This window comes from Gopherus flavomarginatus, chromosome 8, assembly GCF_025201925.1.
Source record: "Gopherus flavomarginatus isolate rGopFla2 chromosome 8, rGopFla2.mat.asm, whole genome shotgun sequence".
NCBI classification, from domain to species: Eukaryota; Metazoa; Chordata; order Testudines; family Testudinidae; genus Gopherus; species Gopherus flavomarginatus.
The window spans coordinates 20,644,492-20,667,625 of NC_066624.1; the positions used below are offsets into that span (position 1 = coordinate 20,644,492).

At 40.2% G+C, this 23,134-nt stretch overlaps 1 protein-coding gene and 1 long non-coding RNA gene across 4 annotated transcripts in view; both read left to right on the forward strand.

Annotated features, from left to right (window-relative positions):
• Nucleotides 1–15,420, forward strand: part of ZDHHC15 (zinc finger DHHC-type palmitoyltransferase 15) — a 31,924-nt gene extending 16,504 nt beyond the window's left edge. Inside the window, exons 7-13 of one of the 3 annotated variants that reach the window (XM_050964690.1) lie at nt 1,016–1,136; nt 3,498–3,630; nt 5,406–5,532; nt 6,804–6,913; nt 7,113–7,178; nt 13,194–13,276; nt 14,995–15,420. In XM_050964690.1, the coding sequence (XP_050820647.1) occupies nt 1,016–1,136; nt 3,498–3,630; nt 5,406–5,532; nt 6,804–6,913; nt 7,113–7,178; nt 13,194–13,237 (601 nt within the window). In that variant the 3' untranslated portion in view covers nt 13,238–13,276; nt 14,995–15,420. Of the gene's footprint in view, nt 1–1,015; nt 1,137–3,497; nt 3,631–5,405; nt 5,533–6,803; nt 6,914–7,112; nt 7,306–13,193; nt 13,277–14,994 lie in introns of those variants that run through there. The other 2 variants (XR_007775858.1, XM_050964691.1) reach the window with 2 other exon arrangements.
• Nucleotides 15,421–15,524: 104 nt separating this feature from the next.
• On the forward strand, nt 15,525–22,899 carry LOC127056638 (uncharacterized). Its single transcript, XR_007775865.1, has 2 exons — nt 15,525–17,149; nt 17,183–22,899. It is a non-coding gene; the product is annotated as an uncharacterized LOC127056638 (long non-coding RNA).
• The last annotated feature ends 235 nt before the right edge of the window (nt 22,900–23,134 follow it).

The following is a 23,134-nucleotide window of genomic DNA, read 5'->3' on the forward strand; positions in this document are numbered from 1 at the left end:
GGACAAATAAGGAATATTCTTGTTTTATTAACTGCATTTTTAAAAGCTGTTATAAACTAACATACTCTTAGATTATTATCCAGATTTGTAAAGGTGCCTCAACACTACCTTTCATTTTGGGTACATAATCATTTGGGCAAGCAGTTAATAGTTGCACCCACCAATAATATTTGCATGCAGTATGCATATGAAATAGTGTCATTTCTGCATACGTGATAATGTCTGCAGAATAGTGCATGAAAAATTTAAGTTCACACTTGGAGAGTTTGCCGCCTTATACTACTTTCCCAGAACTACCTGGGTTGATATTTTTGAATTATTGTCATTTGGTTTTCCCAGCTCTGCTAATCTCTACCCTTTACTAGAAGGGAGACTTCAGGAATCAGAGTCAGCACAGACATACGTCTGTACAGAGGGTTCCAAATTTGAACCCAGGTCCAGATATGAGTCTGATTCACCACTGATCCACACCTAGTGGAGAGATTTACGCAAGTATAAAGAAGGCATAAGACACTACCACCAATGTGAATGGAGAATTCTGATTTACTACCATTTTGCAGTCACTTTGCACATGTGTAAATTACTCCACGAGGTGGATGTCAGTAGTGAATCAGGCCCAGATGGCCCATACAAGCCAAATCAAAATCCCAAAACCCAATACCTTCAGAGTTTGGGGCATTTGAAATCCAGATCCAGATATGAATTTTGCAGCTTAAGCCCATCTCTGTGACAAACTAGCAATGAGACCAAACTGATTGAGGTCTGGTCTTTTGATGTTATCAAATACATCTATCATGTTTTGCTTGATGTGACTTCTGCTTGCAGGTAAAATAGAAAAGTAAGCAAGAAATCAGTTATATTTCATTGTTACCACTAAGGGGAGCTATTATTGAACAGAGTGTTTTATGTAATCAAACACCTAAAGAAAAATTTTTAAAAATCACTTTCGTATTCCTCGTCTTTGGACCATGTGTGCTATAAGTATCCTGATTTCAACTTTGCTTTAATTCTCTAGGGTGAATAACTGCGTTGGATTTTCTAACTACAAATTCTTTCTACTGTTTTTAATGTATTCTTTGTTGTATTGCATGTATATTGCTGCAACAGTCTTCAAGTATGTCATCAAGTATTGGACAGTAAGTTTTTGAAATCATGTTACTTTTATGTATTTTATTATTCTTATTGTGGCTTTAAATTCTGCTGTGTTACTCTTACTGTCACTCCACAGAAAAATATATTGCATTTCAGTAGTAGGGGGCTTTATCTTAAATTCTGTATGTCAGTTTAACTCACATTGTGACTCAAATATGCACAAACTGAAGGGAAAATAGGCTCCAGTTGTAGAAAGGTTTTGGCTGAAAAATACTAAATCTGATTTTTAAATTTCTTCTACAAATGCTACCAAGTTTGTGCATGGAAAGGGCACGTTTTCTGCCAGTCTTTAGGACTCAGAACTTGCAGCCTAATTTTAGACAAAATACAAGTGTGTGTGTTTAAACTATAAGAAGGAGTAGGTGATGGAGGGAGAACGAAGATAACCATAACACATGCTGTCCCAGAACTGATTTGAGCAACACAGCACAGAGATCATTGTTGGCAGTTGCAGTTTTAATGTATTCATTTTTTTAACTGACCTATGTATTGTGTAAGGGGAATGTAAAGACTCATAGAGAGAGAGATCAGATATAAGAGAACTACAAATAAGTATCAATCATGTCTGGAATGACCTTTACGACTAGAGAGGTAGAAGTATGAAGCAAGTCAGCATCAGTGCATCGTTGTGGTGATCTTGCAATAGAACACGAAGAATCTTCCTAAATCCAAGTACAACTATTATTTGGGAAATAGTGAAAAATTATGTCATCTCATCTCCTTATGTGCTTGTATTGCCCGGGGGGGGATAGTTTGTCTCCTGGGTAAAAATTGGCACGGTACCAACATTTGAAATGTATTTTAAGTGGCTGCATGATCACCACATATACATTTTCAGTAGCATTGCAGGAAACTATTAAGTGTGACTTTGTTTCCTGTAATTCCCAGACCCACTTTCCCAACTTTCTCTGAATCCTTGCTCCTATGGATCAAGTCTAGTGTGTTAAGGGAGCAAGTGAGAGGAAGAGTAAATTAAACCTACTTTGGTGTTAGTTTTCATGGTGTTACTTGCTCGCTTGTCTCCATAAGCTTAGTTCCTGCAGGACACTTGCCCTTCTCTTCTTTTCTCTGAGTTAGAACTAATATAAAGAGCTTTGTCCTGCCATTGATCTACACACATTCATATTAGGATATGGCATTCAAAGAAACTGCTTTGATCTTCATTGTCTCCTTATAATTTCTCTTTTTTGACTTAAAAGTCAGACTGAAATACTGAGCACTGCTTTATATTACAGTTGGTTTATGTGTAGGCAGTGTCAGCTGACAGACCAGGAGATGGAGCCTCAAGACTGTTGCTTTCTAATGCCTGCTAGTTCAGTCTGTGACTGGCCAAGTCACTTAGAGTATGTCTGCACTGCAGTAAAACACCCGCAGCTGGCTTGTGTCAGCTGACTCAGGCTGCTAGGCTATCAAATTTTAGTGTAGACATGGTGGCTTAGGCTGGAGCCTGGGCTCTGGATCCAGCTGTAGGTGTTTTTGTTGCAGTGTAGATGTACCCTTAATCTCTCTTGGCCTCAATTTTGTAACAGATGGTTCTGTAAACCATACCTCCAATCCAGACACCCCTATGGGGCACTAATGGGAATTAGGCCACGTGCTAAGGAGGGCAAAAGTATTGTAACTCTCTATTACACTTTGTAGGACTTGTAAGATGGAGAGAGGCTTTTGCACATTTGCTCACTTGCAGGGGGTAGGTACAGTCTGTCTCTGAACTGCAGGAGTTAAGTGCCAGAGGGATCCTCATGCTCCAACAGTTTAATGTGAAATGAAGTATTTTCAGCCACCTGTAAGATTTTCTGGGCTATTACTAACTGTAGACAGCTGTCATCAGGATTTGATGTACCTGCTTGTTGCTGTTATAGCTGAGAAAGAGGGAGTTCAAATTTCTGATCTCTTAAATTGGAATGTAGCCATTGGAAAAGATGGCAGCGTATTAATGTGCATCCAGGAAAATGTGAGAATTAAAGGAAACTCAGCAGAATGTGAACAGGCTTTCAAAGCACTTGTTATTGCCTGCCAAATTCACTGTGGGCATAGGAGACACTTCTCATACCCATATGGGGGACTGTGAACATACTGGCCCTGTTCCATGCAAAAAAAATTAATAGCAAAGCCCCACTGTATATCTGCTTTGGAAGTGATGAGGGAAAGAGCCAGCTTATTTCTTCTTTGTCTTGCCTGTTCATCATAGGGAGAGGTGAGTTTTTTTTCTGCAAGTTTCAAACCCCCACACATCTTAGGTATCCTTAGTAGATACAGTGTAACAACAGCTTATTCCTTGAGACACCAAGATTTCTCTCTCTGTGTTTTTCATATCCTTTATCCTTTTTTGCTTTTATTTCTAGGACGAATTGACCAATGGACGTTCCAAGTTCCATGTGCTTTTCCTTCTTTTTGTGGCAGTCATGTTCTTTGTAAGCCTGATGTTTCTTTTTGGCTACCACTGTTGGCTTGTCAGTAGAAATAGGTCTACTTTGGGTAAGATTCCATGTGTACACCATAAAGCTATGTTCTAAAAAAGCATGTGCTGTTCACCTCTATGTATATCAGCAAATATTTGAAAAAGCATTTAAATAAAATGATTTTTAATTCTCACTGCTGGGGGTTTTCCTCTTCATCTGGCAAAAGCTCAATTGGAGACGTGGAGACTAAAATAGAAGGGCCCAATCCTGCAAATGCTTACTTACTGAAGTCAGTGGAACTACCTATAAGTAAATTTACTTACATGTATGTTTGCTGGAGCAGGCCCTAAAACAGCTAGTGGGTTTGAGCAAAAAGACATCCATCTTTTCTGATGGTGAGTGAGAGTAGGGCTGTGTGGAATTGGACTAGTTTTGTGGAAAACTTCTGAAATTCCCTGGTTTTTGAGCCAAAAATCTTCCAACTTTCAAAATTTGAAAATGCATCTGGAGGAAGATCAGGTTTCACATCAAAGCACAAATATCACATTTTTCAATGCAGATACTACCATTTTGTGACTTTTTTTTAATGACAAAGTGGCTTGAAACAAAATTGAAACTTTTTTTTTGCAAAGTTCATATATAAAATTAAGCTCTGTTTCTTGCACAGACCTGGTAGATGTTTGCCTTTAAAACTTGTTTTCAAAGGGCTCTAGATCTCATGTATAGGCCTTTGTGCTAGCCTGAAGCATCAGGTCTCTGCACAACAGTGTAGAAGATAACTTCAAAAATACTGTTTCTAATGCCCTCTATTTTATCATTTTCTCCCTGCCCCGCTTTTCTCTCTCAACACAGGGTCTGTGTATCCTACACTAATTCTTAATAGATAAGTGTTAATTCATCAAGCAGTCTGAATTTCCATACTTGAGATATGGTTCATAGAAGGAAGTTTGTTTCCATTTTATGCTTCCAGTCTTCGGATTAGAAATTCTCCAATTTTTGTGTCTTTCCAGTGAAATTCAGAGCAAGTCTCATGAAAGAATGTTTAAACACATTAAATAATAAACTTCATTCTGTAATTTTTGTTTGGGGGATTAAATGAAAACATCATTAATTGGTTTTCTGATTATTCTGTGGGTTTCATCTGCAAAACCAAATCCACGCCATCAATTTTAAGATAAGAGAAATAATAATGTAAAGATGTATAGGCATGGAAAAAGAAGTGCCTGTGATCTCCACATTCATTCCTGTAACTTTTCCATTTTGGTCCATCGTGTGGCATGTTTAATTGCCGAGTGCCGTGGCTCTCAACCTTTCCAGACTACTGTACCCCTTTCAGGAGTCTGATTTGTCTTGTGTACCCCAAGTGTCACCTCACTTAAAAAAACAAAAAACTACTTGTTTACAAAATCAGAGCTAAAAATACAGAAGTGTCACAGCGCACTGTTAGTGGCAAATGGCTAACTTTCTCATTTTTTAGAATTATAAAATTAACAATTGGAATATAAATATTTTACTTACATTTCAGTGTATAGTGTATATAGAGCCCTGGAAGACCTCTGAGTACACCCAGGGGTACACGTACCTGTGGTTGAGAATCACTGGCTTAGTGTACTCAAAGATAGCTACTGTATAACATATACACAGTAATTTACTTTGAATTGATTAAATATGTGTTATTTTCCTAATAGTCTAAATGGATTTCCCTGATTTTGATGAAGTTTACGAGTGAGGAAGGGACCTCAGGATTTATTCATTGTAAATTCCCATGAGGATACAGTGCTTCAGCATAAAATATTTTATTTAAAATTTGCTTCTTTCATTTTTTTTCCCCATAATGGTTTCTGTCCATAGAGGCGTTCTCAGCTCCAGTGTTTCAAAATGGCCCAGATAAAAATGGATTCAATCTGGGCTTCGTAAAGAATCTTCAGCAAGTGTTTGGAGAGGAAAAGAAGCTGTGGTTACTACCTATTGTATCCAGGTAAGTGGTAATCAAAATAGTGGAAAAGAGGCCAATACCATGAAACTGAGGGCCAAATCCTGGTCCCAGCCTGAGTGTCGACCAGCTATGTACTGCGGAGTTCTGCAAGGATCAAGAGGAGCTGGTATCCTCGCATGTAGATGAGTGACTCCCTAGCAACTTCTCCTAAGCAACAGCTGCTGCAGCCTCATTGCTGCGTCTCCACCTGTACTGCTGACTGGAAGATGATTAGGCATAGACACATCAGCAAACATCTTTGCCTTGTACCCCCAGGCTTCCTGTTAACATGGATGAATGAAACTGCCACAGAGCACAGCTCCATAGTGTACAGGTGGTCTGCAGCTTGTGTGTGTGTGTGTGTGTGTGTGTGTGTGTGTCTCTGTCTAGAACGGGGTGGGCAAACTTTTTGGCCCAAGGGCCACATCTGGGTTTGGAAATTGTATGACGAGCCATGAATGCTCACAAAATTGGGGGTTGGCGAGGGGGAGGTGAGGGCTTCGGCTGGGGGTGTGGCTAGGGCAGGGGGTTGGGGTACAGAAGGGTGTCGGGTGCAGGCTCTGGGCAGTGCTTACCTCGTGCGGCTCCTGGAAGCAGCAGCATGTCCTCCCTCCGGCTCTTATGCAGAGGTATGGCTAGGTGGCTTTGCACGCTGCCCTATTCGCAGGTGCAGCCCCCACAACTCCTATTGGCTGTGGTTGCTGGCCAAAGGGAGCTGCTGGGGCAGTGTGCAAAGTCCTCTGGCTGCCCCTACACATAGGAGGTGGAAGGGGGACATGCCACTGCTTCTGGGAGCCGCGCGAAGCCCCAGCGTACATGGAGTGGGGCAAGCCCCCAACCCTAGACCATACTCCCCCGCTGGAGCTCAAGAGCTGGATTAAAATGTCCAGATGTGGCCCCCGGGCCGTAGTTTGCCCACCTCTGCTCCAGAACGATTATAATTAGCTATCTATCTTGATTATATTTAAATGATTGGGCTAAATTCCATTTGAGTTACACCAGTAATGAATTCAGACTATAATCTTTATCCCACTGATCTTTTGCAAGAATTTAAGTTCAAAGTCACTTTAAAACATGATCTATAAGCTTCTGTCAAAACAAGGTTCCAAAACTAAACCCAGTATTTTCCAGAACTTAATCCTTTAAAAGTAATCTCTGGAAATTCAAAGACTTGCTTTGGGCTTGAGTCAAACCTAAAACAAGGAATAAAGTTGTATTTCAACCTTCAAATGAAGCAAGTTGGAAGTAGCTTTTTTGTGCCTTTGTCTCCCCAGCAAGGGTGATGGACATTTCTTCCCTATGAGAACGTTATGTGAAGCTCAGAATCCACTGCTAGCAAACGAAGAACAGTGGGGAGACGATGGATTAGATGAAGAGAACCCTGGTAAGGTAACACAAGGAAATTAACTGTGTTTTGAACTAAAGTAACTGGTGAGTGGATTCAAAAATAGTCACTGATAACCCACTATGAGAGCTGTTTTTATGAAAAAGCATGTTGGCTAAGTCTCTGACAGCTCTGACTTGGTTAATGAATATAGAACAAACATAAGGCCCAAGTTTGAAATGAGTCTCTCATTTTGCAGGAGGAGCTCTGCCCCTACAAATAATTGGACTTGCAGTTTTCCACCAACAAGTTGCAGGCAGAAATGGTGACTTTTCCTCATCAAGCTATTTGATTGCTCCCACAAATTAAATACGTAGATGTGGAAATACTCTCTGCACCATGTATGCAATTTAGCTGTAGTCCTATTGGCCCCAGGATATTAGACGGACAAGGTGGGTGAGGTAATATTTTTTATTGACTCAGAACTCTGTGTGGCTCAAAAGCTTGTCTCGGGGTACGTCTACACTACCTGCTGGATCAGCAAGTAGCAGTCAATCTATCGGGGATCAACTTTTATCGTGTGTAGTGTAGACACTATAAATCAATCCCCGATCGCTCTCCCGTCGACTGCTGACCTCCAGCTTGGCGAGAGACGGAAGCAAAGTCGATGGGGGAGCCATGATGCACCGCGAGAACATGAAGTAAGTAATTTTAATTCAATCTAAGATACCTTGACTTCAGCTACGAGAACAGCGTAGCTGAAGTTGCATATCTTAGATCAACTCCCCCTCACTCTCCCAGTGTTAGATCAGGCTTCACACTAACAGAAGTTGGTCCAATAAAAGATATTACCTCACTCACTATTTGCACCCACAGATATTTGGGACAGGAAACTGTGCATACTCAATGAAACGTTTACCCAGCGTACATGTCAGTGTGTGTGTGCACATTCATATGTACAGTAACTGTATTTTGGCACTGTGAAATCAGTCAGTAAGGATGCCCAATTATACTTTGCCTCAGATTGAGACTGTAACATACGTGGTACCTAAACAAACCTGTCCATGCTGCTATAATTGGTGTTAAAGAAATACTTATGCCTGCAGCACAAGGAATTGAAATTGAATTGAAAATTTAATATTTGGATTAATGGATATAAGACTTGATGGACCTCTAAAAACATGTACACCCTTTTTATGCTATGGTGCTCCTGTGAAATAGCCCCTGCTAATATGTCCACTTTCTGCTTACTTTTGCTCTGGTTAAGATACCTCTACAATCAGCTTCAAAATAATTCAGTGCTTCTGCCTATTGAATCACAATTTTTGTTCTCACGTACTTATTAACCCCCGAACTCCAGCCTTCAGACATGATGACAAGCATCAACACATCCATGTGTCCTGTAAAGCTTCATGCTCTCCAAGTTTTAGGGTTCCAAAATAGTGTCACTTGGTGTCATGAGGGAGGTGCTTTCTGTATGGAGCAAGGATAGCCACATCTGTATGTGTAGAAAGGATAACAATAAAGGCATCAAGATTCCATCCTGGTGTGAAAGCTCAGCAGATTTCTATTTAAAGAATTGGATCATGGTTTTTCCCTATAAACTCTTGTGTAACCATAACTTGTGAATTAAGCAAGTACAGGTGAAGAGCTTGCTAATGCACATTTACTGCTATAGAGACTAGGCTTTCATTAGGAGCTCAGCTTTGGTATCATGTTAACTATTTCCAGGCTTAAAACAAGACCCTTCATGCTAAAGTTCACTTTCAGGAAGCCCCCTTTAGTCATTTTCAACAGTGCACGCTTGGTGACCTGTGTGGAAGCAATAGCTTTGTTTAAAAACTAAAGCTAATATAGGTTTTTATAAGTGTGTGCTGTCTTGTGCACTCACAGAACGGAGCTAGAGGAAGGCTGGTCCAGTTATTGGGGCACTAGCCTAGGATCCAGGTTCAGCTTTCTGCTCTGCCACAGACTTCCCATGTGACCTTGGGCAAGTCACTTATCCTCTGTTCCTCATTTGTAAAATGGGGATAATCAAACTGCCTTACCTCACAGGGGTATTGGGAGGATAAATATGTTAAAGACTGTCAAGCACTTTGAGATCTACTGATGAAAATTGCAGTATAAGACCTCAGTAGTAGTAGTAGTTTTTATTTCTGACTATACATCACTTGCAGCCTTACTGTCCCCTGGTTTAATGTTAGTTTGTGTTAACGTTTGATTGCGGAGGGGGCATGTTATTGCAAAGTAAATAAATGAAGCCTTGTCCAAGGCACACTTCAGACACTAGCACTCCCAAGATTTCATGAACAGGGCTGAAGAAGCTCATTTCAGCGTTGGTTCAGATAAGTGATTTCAAGTGGCCTTTATACATCTGTGCTGGAAAAACATCTGCTTCTGCTAAGACGTGTATATTCTAATTCAGCTAATCTGTCTGACACAGTGATGCATTGCCGATGGACTTTTAAAAATAACATTGGTGTTTATCTGTGTGCTATTTGTGACAATTAAAAAAATCAATCTGTCCTTTCAGGAGTGGTTCCCAAGTCCCCTACTTTTTACAGAGTGTTGTGGTCTCTGAATAAAAAGTTTGCTTAGCTCTCTAATTATGAGCATAAGCATGCATAAGAATGAAACTAGCTTTTGCCAAGCCAGCTCTCAAAATCTGAGTTTCAAGCCTTTACATTGAAGTCTCATGATTATAGTGATCGTATAATGATCAGTGACCTGTACTAGGATCTTTCCCAGTGAAGAAAATGGTGTGTAATCATCTTGCTCTGAAACTTGGTGAAGTTTTGTTCAGCACCAATAGGTAAGGCCATTTTGGTTAATTTCACAGCCAGAGGGTTTTTAAATTGGTCAGTTTCATGTTTTCAGATGTTTGACATCTGAAATTTCAGGGTGTTGTAACTGTGCTTCCTGCAGCTAGAGGAGGTTCCCAGAGGTAGAGATGGTCTGATCTCCCCCATACTGCTGAGAGTGCCCCCACCGGGGGCTCCTAGCATCCAGTCCTGGCCAGACTGGGGTGGGTTGGGACTTCCTCTTCCCCAGAACAACTGCTGTTTGGTGGAGGAGGGGAGAGCAAACCCACCTCTGGGCACCTCCCCGAGCTGCAGGAAGCTCCATGGCTGCACTGCCCTTCAGAGCCTCGCTGAAACCAGTGAGGGTGCAATGCAGCCACGGAGCTTCCTGCAGCCAGCGGAGGTAATGGGAGGTGGGTCTGATCTCCCCCTCAAGAGCAGCCATGCCGGGGAAGAAGTTGTCCTGTCCCTCCCCAGTCTGGCAGACTAGCAGCTGGAGCCTGATGATGAATAGAAGCCCCTGGCTGGAACACCCCAGCCCCGCCCCTTCCCCTCCTCTCCAGTAGCTAGAGTTCATAGGGGAAGTCTAATTTCACAGTCTGTGGCGTGTTTTTCACGGTCGTGAATTGGTAGGGCCCTACTAATAGGACTCGAATTCCTTCCTAGAACACAAAAGCCAAACTAAATGTATTACAGAGTTAAAGATCAAAATGAAAAAAACAAAGTTGGGTATATTGTGTAGCTAGACATGCTAGGGATTAGAACTTCACTCGTCAGAACGGGAAGGGTAGTTTTCCCCTCACTCTTTTTGGGAGTGGGTGAGGAGCTCTTTCTGTTCGTTTGTTTGTTTTATCCAAATAAAAGTCTGTTTTGGGTTTGTGACTCGAAGACCTTTTCTGGTTAGGACATTCTGCGTCCCCAGTCAGTATTGTTTTATGGACAGGTGCCTCAATATTGGAATTCAATTACTAGAACTACGAAGTGCACATAATACATGCCATTTACCCTTCTCCCAGAAGAGCAAATCCTCTGTCCCAGCTGCGAGCCTGACTAACTGGGTTTAGCACAATGGAGGTCCCCCGGGGGGGGACGTCCTCTTCCCTCTAGGTCTTTCTGTGGCCACTATTGCAGCATAGGGAATGGCCAGTGAAATACTGTAGTTGCGGTTATACCTGCCTACTGCCCAGGATGGGCTTGTCCACTCCCCAAGTTCCAGTACACTGTGCTGCAGGGAGCCTTCGTAGAAAAGCTCCACGGCATGTAGGGATGCCCAAATCCAATCTCGCTGCAGCTGAACTGCATTAGGTCCATGGTGTCTCTGGCCCTCCATGACCACTGAGAAGGGTCAGGATTTACCTTGTAATGACTGATATGAAAGGCCCTTGTTGGATAAGCAGCACTCAGCCCTGGAGTAATTCCATCCCTTGAGAGGCATGTTTTCTCCAGACCTTGAATTGTGGCACCACTTCCTGTTAGTGTAGATAGCAACGTTCTGTGTGTTTATAGCTTCTCGTGATATTAAAACACATTTGTGAGGAAAAGATGAGATAATGAGTTTTTGTTCTTGCTTTACTCCTCATTGCTTAAGACTCTAATTGACTGGTGCCAAAGCTAGAACTGATAGAACATGAATTTCCGGCAACTTTGATCATGCTCTCTTAGAAAATGGCACTGCCAGTCACACCGAAAGCAGAATGAGTCCACCCCTGATGTACTGAAGTGGTGTGTCTCTCCTCTTGGAGCTTCTGCAGTGCACACCTATGATTGCTTGTGCACTTGCACTTTATGACAGAAGTAATAAGAGCTGTTCTCATCATCAGAGTCCCTCCTCTAGACATATGCGGAAGAGGAATTGATATGCCACAGAGATAGTTTTAAAAAAAAAGAAAGAAAAATGCTTGATCAAGTGTTGCTGTATAATGTTCTCCTTTTTAACCACAACACTACAATCCATTGCCTGTGCTGTGATTGATTTTTCTGAACGCAAACAAAGCAAATGCCCAATCTTAAAGTCAAAAGCAAAAATTGCAAAGGCAAACCACCTGTGTATAGTGTTTTAAAATCAGTGTTAGGAGAAACTGGGAGACTTGTGACTACAAGATACATGTTACTGAAATTCAGGAGGGGGGAACGCCATGACCTGGACTAGAAGGTGTATGGAAACAAATATTCTCAGTTGCCTGTATCTTCACTGTAAGATTGTGTCCCCCTCGGTTTGGAATGGGTGTAGACTTTTGCTGTGACTTTTTTGTACATAGATTTGCTAAAGATTGTAGCATTTCAGTTAGAAAGAAAAACATTCTGAGCTTCTTGATCAACCAGAAACCAAGAACACTCACTTACAAATGCACTTTAATCCTTAAGTTATGGCATTTTTCTAATTTAATTAATGCTGTCAAAAACATTCTAATCTATCTAGTCAGGAAGTTCCCCCAAATGACGTGCTGGCAGATTATAAAATAGTCTTATCGTTTTTTCTAAAAATTCATCTTGAATTTACTTAATATCCAAATCCTGAATTTGTTGGTGCTGTGTGCGCTTGGATTCTGTTTGCCCTTATAATACCAAGATAAGGCTGTGGACAACAACTTTTTAAATATCTGTGTACTATATGATGTTAAAAAAACTAATCACACATTTGGATTTAAATGTATGTTTCAGGGCAAGTCAAAATTCTAGATATAATTAATCATATGTAGTACTTGGATATGTAGTACAGTAAATTTGGGAGCATAATCATGAGAGTAAAGTTCCTCCTGAACTGATCACATACTCAGTTCCAGCCTATGGCAGGCTCCATATGTTCAGTGTAATAGTTGGAAGCTGATAAACACAGATTATCACTTAAAGCTTCAAATGTCTGAAGACACCTGATTTCAATTTAAATGTTACTCATTAGGAAATACTGTATGCATGAGAACTGCCTTGACTGCAGTTGAGCACTGACTGCAGTGCTCTGACTAGGAGGAATTAAATAACAAGAAAACTCCCTGTCCTGAGAAATCATGTTAATTTGCATAAATCCTTGAAACAAAGCAAATCACTTCTTTTTTTCATTGTAGGGATTAAAGTCCAATGCATGCAGATACATGTGATAGAAGGGGATGGATGTATTTGAGACACAACCAATATTGCTTTGCAGTCTCTCATTTTCTAGCCATCTCTTTCCTTCCTATCGAAGTACCAGCACCTAAAGAGCTGTAATAACTGAGTATTTGGATTGCATCCAGACCAATAGCAGCAAGACAGTATAATTTTCTGACTAATCAGACCTGAAACATGCCATTAAAATTGGAAGATCTTTACTTGTCAACGTGGCTGTTAAAGCCTGCGACATGGATTGTGAATCTGATAATGCCAGTAAATAAACTCTCAGTTTAGAAATCAGCAGGGTTACCACTGATGGGGATGAATGTCTGATTTTTGTTTAAAATGGTGCTTAAAAAATTATCTGTAACATTTAATGGTGTATTTGGAGCATGAGGATGACAGGAACACTATTCTATCTATCTCTAACCATTTTGTTTTCAATTTTATAGGTTACCATGAAGGTTCATCTCTTGCCATAGAAATGGAGACATAGCGGTTTACAAATCTGGTGGTACAAAACTCACTCATTCAGGTCAGCACTTTATTTTCAGGTGACTCGAGACAGTCTGGCTCTGACATGGGACTTCTTCTGAGGCCTTGTCATTTAACCTGTTTGTATCTCCTTCTGTAAAATAGGATAATAATGCCTCATAGGGACACTCTGAGGATTAATTATGGTGTGTTTGTACAGAGCTTTGAATAGAAAAGTCTGAGAGAAGATAATGGAGGTTGCGGTTTAGGGGGGTTTTAATTTAATTTTATTTTTTTAACCTCCCAGGATTGTGGTGCATAGAGTGTTGCCTTCAGCATTCTCTCTTCTTGTTCAGAGATCTAGAAAATAAATTTTACATTTCTCTGACCTATTTGTGTGAGCTAAGAGAGCCCAGAGAAGCCCACTCAGTTTACACACCCCAGAAGAGCACTGAAAGGCATTTAACTTGCAGGAAAGGATCAAAGAGCTGGGAGGTATTTGATGGTGGAATGTGGCTGGGCAGTATATTCCCTAAGATTTAATCACATCTCCCCCCCCGCATGACCACAGGAATGAAGATCTGTTTCATGTACTTCCAAAAGTGGCAGGAAGGGTTTGTGAAATAGGGGAGGAGTTGGGAATAGTCATGCTACATGGTAAATTCCTCTTCCATGCAGTCAGGACTAAATTACAGTAGCTTACAATGTGCAAGTCATTAGTGACTCTCCCATCTGGCTTTTTTTCATCATGGAGGGGCCTGCGTATAGCAGTAGATGGCATGAGCTGGGTGAGAAGTCAGGTCCTTCATGTCAGAATGTCACTGATCCCATACGTTCTGGCCTTCACGACACTGGGAGGATGCTCTCTCACAGCTCCACTCAGTTATGAGCTGTCCCCTCCTCAAGTCTCTGCAAAAGAACCATGCAATGAAGCAGCATTCACCTAGGAGCCAGAGATCTACTTCTATTTCTGTTCTGTAGGTAGGGAAGTGGGTTGACAGGGCATTTAACCCTTAATTTGCTCAACATGTTAATTGTAAACTCTCTGTTAACGCAGCATAATCTACAACTAGGGTGACCAGATGTCCCAATTTTATAGGGACAGTCCAGATTTTTGGATCTTTTTCTTATATAGGCTCCTATTACCCCCAACCCCCATCACAATTTTTCACACTTGCTGTCTGGTCACCCTATCCACAACCTAGTTCTGTGCTTCAAAGAGACGATTTAAGGCCAGGTCTACACTAGAAAATTCCATTGGTAGAACTACGTCGCTCAAGGGGTGTGAAGAATCCATGCTGCTGAAGAACGTAGTTATACCAACCTAACCCCCAGTGTAGACAGCACTATGTCAGGGGGAGAGCTTCTCCCGTCAACATAGCTACCGCCTCTTGGGGCGGTGAATTCACTATGGTGACGGTGTAGTAACATCTTCACTAAAGCGCTACAGCTGCGCCGCTGTAGTGTGGTACGTGAAGACAAGCCCTAAGACTATTTGATAAACTACTACTTATAGCTTTTGAATATGCATCCACTTTCTTCTGAGGAGGACAATGCTTCCAGCGCAGGAAGGAAATGTTGCAAATCTTGATAACATTGAAAGCCACTTGCTGCCCTACACCCATCAAATATGCTAGTGAAAAGGCAAAGTGTTTCCTCGAAGTGTGTATGATTTAAAATAAAGAATGTTGAACCCACTATAAAGGCTGAAGCAGGCAGGTGTGAATTGCTCTGAGAGAACAATGCTTAGTTTATTTTTCTTGTTTCTTTAAATTTCAGCTTCCTTCTCAGGAGTCAGCATCTTCTCTTTGCACAGACTTCAGAATTGAAGGTCAGGAAGCAAATGGATCTTCAGGATAAGAAAACATCATGAAGTATTATCTGATTGGAATCCTAGACCGATTGTCCAGAATACCTGCTGGTCAGATCTTTCAGGGCTTTACAAGTTAATGTCTGGGTGGAGCATTTTCATAGAGAGTGGGCCAGGGAAGACTGGCCTGGATCATTCCCTTTTAATAGATACAATTATATATAGATATATATTATCTGTAATAGGTGAAAAGTGTTGGTGTAATGCATTTCCACAGTCCTTTCCATTGCTGCAAACATCAGGCACTCTAAATCTAAAAATACGTCAAGTCTTTATGTTCCCAGGCAGGCTGTTTATCTTGGGCCTGATTCTTCAGTCTTTACTCACAGTGAGCAAAATTTCTTGAGTAAGTACTACTCAACATGAGTCAGGTTTGCCAAATCAGGGCCTAAATTGGAAGAGCCCTTTGTGTGTGTGTGTGTGTGTGTGTGTGTGTGTGTGTGTGTGTGCGGTGTGTATTTAGATAACATGCATATACATTTGCAACTCTATATGTGCATAAAATACCTGCTCATGCTGGCAGAAGCAAAGTTAATATGCCAAGACCACTGATGCTGTTGTCTAGAAATGCATCATCCTCAGTAGGATTTTGAGGTTTACTGGCCGTGAAGCACAATCCTGTAGCAGGTACTCCAATGTCAAAGGAAATTTTAGACAATATAATGACTTCATTTAATTCCTACGCCTAAAGAACAGGAATCTAACAATATCACAGAGCACATTCGTCTTCCCTCTCCCACCAGGATCCGTGTTTTACAAAGGTTTTAAATCATTGTTTTCAGTTCCATAAGCATTGATTTAGAAGCAGGTAAATTGGAAACTTGCATTGAATGTATGGCTCCAGCGGCTGTGATTGGAGCCCAACCTCAACAAAGATAGGTTTAGCCCCATAATGCTGGACACAGCAACTGATGTATTATATTAGCTCAGACTTCTGCCCGATTAAATATATTGACTGGTGCCGTAAAGATTTTTCAGCACCAAGCTGTGGTCATATTTTCCAGTTACTTTGCATTCCTTTGACTGCACATCATTGTTCCAGATTTTTTTAAACTAGTTTTGCAATCAAGAATTTTGTACTATGTATGGAATTTGGAGTTTGGTTTGTAGATGTTATGCAGTTCTTAGGTCTAGGTCTTAATTTTCTCTTTCCACCTGTAGATTCAGGCTTGGCAGCTCATCATCATCCATGCTGGAAATTAGATGCTTGCTTCATAATAGTAATGTATGGAACAATACTAATATTAGTCCTTAAGCATGGGTCATAAGATCAGTCATTACGCTCACTATATACCATTTTAGATACAGTTTTTTATTTAGTATCAGTCTTTACTTTCCTGTTGACAGTTCCTGAAACAGCAAGTGTGGATGTGATGAGAAACTGCTTGATAAATGTTCAGTGACAAAGGCCTTGTCTACAAAATAGACTTTTTTCCCCCTGAGATTTATCTCTTGCCGCTATGAGAGGAGAATATACCAGTAGTAGCAGCAGCTGGAAATTGTAGGGGAAAGAACCTGGTGTACATAACACCTCCTCCTCCTACCTTCTGTCACAGATATAAATCACTGCTTTTGGGAGAGATGTCTTTCATCTCTGTATTTAAATCCTGGAACTGGTAATCGAACTCTTGCTTTCAGCAGCAACGTATTTTACAAACACACAATTTAACTCCTAGAAGCTGGGGTAGGTGGGACTGCAGAGCACGTCCATATCTTAGCGTAGGTTCTCTACTCATCTCTCTTTGTTTGAGTGTGTTTAGCTAATTAATCTGTACATTGTACAGATGGGACCTCAGACACCTGTTTTGGTGGCTGTTCTGTTATCAGGTGGCTCTTGACATTTTTTTTATCAAATCTAAATTTGCCTTTCTTTAGTTTAAGCCCAATATTGCTTTTAATACATCCAACTATAATCCATTTACAACTTCTGTAAAGGCTTGCTCCTTTCATTACATTATTATCTGTGAAATATTAAGGAAAGATAGCCGTGAAATCAAAGCAATTGCCTAATCTCATGGAAAATGTGTTTTAAAGTGAGATTTTCAAAGGGAGAAATGTAGTTAAGTGTCTAACTCCCATTGAAAATCAATGGGTTAGGTACCTAACTGCTGTTTGTGCCTTTAAAAATCTTCCCCTAAATCACTACTAACTCTTTAAAACGGCCTGTGTGTAAAAATGCGAAGATAAGGATTGAAGCAGGAAGCTGGCATATTGTCTGTTAGCTTGATTATATCCTTCAGGGCAGGAAGAACAGCGCTGTAGCCAGAGACACATGGAACTCCTGGAGTTTTTTAAGTAGGTTCTTTTATCTCTTGTTTTGTTTTTCTGTTTACAGCCATCTAATTCTTTCGTTTCTTGCGAAATCTAGCTGTACAGTGATAGCAGGAGAGTATCTACAAGGAGCTATAGGCCTCCTTTTTTGGGTAGACCACATCAAGCTGCATTTCCTGTTGCAAGTATCACTAAAATGGCAGGCCGTCAGTGTTTATACAGCTGTCCAATTCATAACGGGACAATCTGAAGTAATTTCAGGTATTTTGAAATACTGTTTTGAAATTTCCATGCTTAATTTACATATTCTAATTTAAAAAGCAACAAAGAGTCCTGTAGCACCTAGACTAACAGACATATTGGAGCATAAGCTTTTGTGAATACCCACTTCCTGCGTCTGACGCATGTATTCACCCACGAAAGCTTATGCTCCAATATGTCCGTTAGCCTATAAGGTGCCACAGGACTCTTTGTTGCTTTTTACAGACCCAGACTAACACGGCTACCCCTCTGATACTTAATTTAAAAAGCTATTCTATAGCCAAGTAAGGCTGCAGGTCTCCTTTTAAGGTAAGTTGGCAACTATCTCCTGTCCAAAAAGAAACTACCAGTTTCTTAGCGGTTCAATATGCACTTTAAAAAAACATCAGTACCTAACATTCACAGTCATCAGTTTTTACAAGGCTCAAAACTAAATGTGCTTGGGAGAATAAAATAAATGCTGAAGCTCAATCAAAGTGAAGCATGACAAATGTAGTACAGAGCAGGAATGTCTGAGTGACAAAATAAGCCAGTTTTCAAAATAATCTGTTTGCTTTTAGAAGAAATGATCATACTGTGATTGCAGATCTAACCTGTGGATGCTGCAGTCCAAGAAAGAATCTGAGTACAGAAAACTGTATTGAACATAATTATGCCCCAAAATGAAGAGATACAGTGTGCCTTTATTTCTTTCCCTAGAGAGATTCTGCATCTGCCTTTTTCAAGGCTGCATGTAGATGAATAACCAGGTCCTTTGGGGAAGACTAGCACCTCATAAAATATTTCTACTTCCGTTTCCCGGCTTAAATGGTGTATCATGCGTGACTACAGCTCTACTCCTAAGGTCACAAATGATGACATACTAAGAAGTATAACACTTTCAGTCAGTATTTTTCACCACTAAAAAGGATTCTGTCAGCTTGAAATCTAGTCACCATAAAAATTGAGTTAAATAGTTTTGACAGTACCTGTGTTTTGTTCTGGTTTTACAGTCAGTTTCCTATTTTTTAAAGTTTTTTCTCTCTTCCTTCCCTGTTGCTGTAGGAAAGTTGTGCACAAGCATCAGGGGAAATGCACTATGCACACAATGCTATGAAAAGCACTAAGTAAATGCACTGAAAAAACAGAATTTTTCTCTAATCATTGTTATAGCTGACTAAAGAAGGTAAAATATTCAGCCAGAAGTGTGATTTTTAATGTTATGACAACCCTTTTAAATTTAAGGGTGCATTTTCTCTTCCACTGGTGCTATTTGCTGGTAATATTTTTATGCTGCATCACAGAAAGATGTTTAAGTCCTATGATATCATCAGGATCCAGTTGTCTCTGTTCTTGCCAAGGAAAAGAATGGGCTTCATAGCAGTAAACTGAATCCCAGAAAACGGGAGTTAAAGCTCTGTTAAACTTTTGGAGCACAATGCTTCTAGCAGGTCCCACTCTTTATTTTTAAATTGTGTGAATGCAATTCTCCTGAAAGGCACCAGATTGATAGCCCTGCAGTGTACTGTTTAGCCACAAACTGGGCACAGCAATACAAGCTTTCCCTGAAGGGAACACCTCTAGGGCTAATATAGCTGGCAATCTGCTTTGAGAAATGAAGGCTTGAATGGACAGAGAGGGGCAAGTTGCCAGTTAGTGCTATCCGTGGTGGCTTTTTGTGCTTTGGATGTGGGAACTGGATTGAAATCACTAAAATCAATTTATGTAATTCACAAAACAGCCATCAGAGAGTAATTTTTAGTCACAACCAACCTGGACTGAATTCAAACCAGAGACCTAACGTCTCTTTGAAAACACTAAACATTAATTTAGATCAAAGTCTAAAAACCTGGGTATTGAACCCTCCGCATGCAAAGCACGTTCCCCTGTGCCCCCGCCCCAGATCCATTTTATACTGATTGTGGTGTTCACATCAGATAAGAAATATTTATTTGTCCTATCCTCCTCTTCGTCTCCCCCCCCTGCCCCAAATGACCGTGAGTACTATAAACACTTTCCCCAGTGAACGTCACCACATGCACAAAGAATGCTGTGGGTGGATTTTACTGTAATATGAATCATTCCATCAAACTACCTGTCTCCTATGAATAACAGTCCAAAATATCCCACTGACAATTATCCCCTTTACATTCCAGACACCCTGCTCTGACAAGCAGGGAAGGCATCACGTTGATGTCTGCATAGGGTGTCTTGTGACAAGGCCTCTCCTTGGCCAGTGAATTGCTCTCCAAGGAATTAGTGTTTATAAGCATCTCTGCACTGCAGTTTGTTTTGTAAATTTGGACTCTTGCTGAATCAGTGTAAGATGTTTTTGGAGTAGAATAAGTTTTTGTATTCCTTTAAACAGGAAGCAGTACTGTACATTTTTAATAGAGTGTACTTGTTGCATGTATGTGTACCATAATCAGTAAGGACTAGGAAGCTTTCTATTAGCATGATAGTGTGATGAATGTTTACTTCCCAGAAATGGCCAGAGCTGTGGTTCAGCGGAATCTACAGTGTAATGTAAGTGTAGGAGGTGTGAACTCTGGCACAGGCTGAAAGCACAATTTTGTACCAGTTACAGGACTAGCTGCATAAAGTCTGTAACACATGAATGTAACATGTCAGGAAATACTTCCTTTGTATCTAACAATGGGGGAGTTGAGATTTTAAAGATGCATTCAGGGAACAACTGCCTTCAGTACAGTTGTTAAGCCAGCACCGCAGACTTACCATTCGTATGGCTGACTGTTTCACAGAAGTGTGAGGAGACCTGAGCATTAATAATTGTAAGCAGGTTAACAAAACATTGCTGGACCCTTGCCTGTTAGGCCTGAGTCAACTCAAAATTACACATGCTCTTTTTGTGTCTGTGGTACAATGTTTTGAAACTGATCTACTTGAAAAATGTCTTGTTCTTATTGGTATTTTTCAGTTGTCAGCAGGTGTTCTGCTGCAGAGCATTTCAAACTGAGATTTTTTTTCCGCAAACCATCAATTAAAGTATTTGCATGGCAGAGTTGGTTTTTCATTAAAACTAATGTTCTGTCAGCAGCTTGGAGGGTGGCAACCAATCCAGACATGGGGCATTAGATACGTACTTTTCCTGATCATTTCCTCTTTTTATTTCATGTTGTTTCACTTTTTTGATAATTAACAGTCCACCACGATGCTATCAGCTTGTTCATTTTAGTTTTTACAGGCATTATTTCATTTTGTTAAAGAAGAATACAAAGTGAGAAGATTTTTTTTTCTGATCACATGCAAATTATTTACAATTGATTGTTTTTCAGCCAGATGCATTTTTTCCTTTAGTTACTAAAGCAGTGAGTGGATGGAATGGGCTCGCTCTCAAAAAATGTTGTGCAATGTAATTTCTTGGTTTGATGTCAATTTGTCGATGGATATCTTTGCATCTTCCTTGTCATTCTGATTTGTTTTATTGTTCAGTGCAGCAAGATCCAATTTTCTATATTTTCTTTTGAGTGCTTAAATTTTTTTTAAAATCCTATTTTACTGTTTTCTGGCTGCAATTTGGAAATGTACACGTTGAAATTTTTAAAAATGGTATTAAGTTTTACATTTATGTTTCAAGTAAGACCAAAAATCTTTAATGCCTGCAAAGATGCTGTTTAAAGTATTCATTCTATATCAGGATTTGAGGTTTGCAGCAGCATCTGCAGTAAAGCTGGTATTAGAAAAATGCATGATTATGTTAAAATACACAAAATGGACAAAAAGGTCATTCTTGCTCTTTTATTCCAGTTGTGCTTAGGAGGAGGCATTCTTTTTGCACTGGGTGCTAATATCAAACAGCCCATGTAATGCAAAGGTGATTTTTCTAAACAGAACTTCTTTGCTACTTGTAACTAACTTTGCATTTATTGTGACCAAATCTTGTACCAAACCTGAACAGACAGAGGTGTCTTTCCCCCACTCACAAAGCTGCGGAGCCTTTGCACTGTAGTATCTATTACAGATTATGTGCTTTCCTTCCATGCAGGTGTGTATCTCTGTGTTTTTTCTCTCTTCCGTGGGCACTGGTGCTCAGTGAGCCCTAAAGCTGTTTTGTGGTGCATCTATAAATGGTGCAAAGTTATGACACAGGCATCTGATATCCCAACTGTGCAACAAACCATCCTGGTTCTGGTGCAGACAGGGCCTTCCTACATGGGTGAAAGAGACGAAGCGCTTGTCTACACATGAAAGTTTTATTCTAGAATAAGGTAGAGTGTGAATTTCAAGTGCAATGGCTATTCCAGAATAACTTGTGTGTAGACAAGCGCCAAATACCATAAAAATATAAATTGCTTCATTTAAGCAGGGAGCTTCTATTTTAACTTCTGCCAGTTCTTTTGTAAGGTTTTTAGTGTGTCCTCATTTAGGGACTGACTTGAGCCATCATTTAGTCAAATGAGATCCCCGTTCACTAAGTTTAAAATGGGAGCATTTCAAAAATAACATGTTTTAAAAATTCTTTCTTACCCGTGAGATGTAAACACCCTACATGTTAGAGTTCACTTTTCATTAGTTATTCTGTTTAATATTTTACTCCAAAATCAATATTGACTGGTCAGCTTCACTCTTTGCTGCATGGGTTTTGTTTGCTCGGGAAGGTGTGAATTAAACTCAACATTTGCTCGGAATTACGCATAACTAGTTTGGTAAAGATTTGTTTGGGGAGAACAACAATATCCATAAGTTTGGGGTAAAAACTACTGTCACTTGTCCCCTTCAATATTAACAACCAGGGCAGAGAACTTTTCCTTCGCCCTAAGGTAAACTAGCATAGTGAGCCATATCATGTCAGCAACTTTCAACAGGACTTCCATTTGATTTAAATTAGTTCTGCTTTATGTTCATACTAATAAGTGTTTTCTTTGCTTTTTTGAAATGCATCTGGGAGATTCAGTGATTAGTGGAGTGTTCAGTTAAGACACTCTCACACTTTCTTATGCTAAGAGGGGGGCCAAATGTTTTCCATAAAGGTATGAAAAGTCTGACAGCATTGGGAATGTGTTTGCCCAGTTTCAAGAGTTTTTATTAGCCATGCTGGCATTGGTTTTTAGTGTCAAATGGATTTTTACAAAATCTTTCTGTACAAACCACCATTTTTATTGGCCAACAAACATTCTCTATATTTGATGTGTAAGTAAGTTTCAGTAGCACTTTCAAGGAGTTTTTATGGTTTGAATACTGTATATTATGCATTGTTTTCTACTATTTGTTTTTTTACTAGAGAATCGCATGGTTTATACTGTACAGCAGTAAAGAACTGCATTAAAATTGTTTTATCATTACATTGATGTTGATTATTGGCCATAAGTTAGTCCAGAGCACCATTTCACAGGAAAGGTCTTGTTAGCCTGAAACAGCAGTCTGATGATAAGAGGGTGTGATAGCCCAATCCCACCTAAGAGAGGTCTGAGAAGAGCTCAAGTAACAAGCTCAATTTCTGCCTCCTTTGCCCTGGTGAAGGGATACCTACACCAGCTTGTCTTTTTGAGAACTTGCATTCCACCCTATTACAGGCAG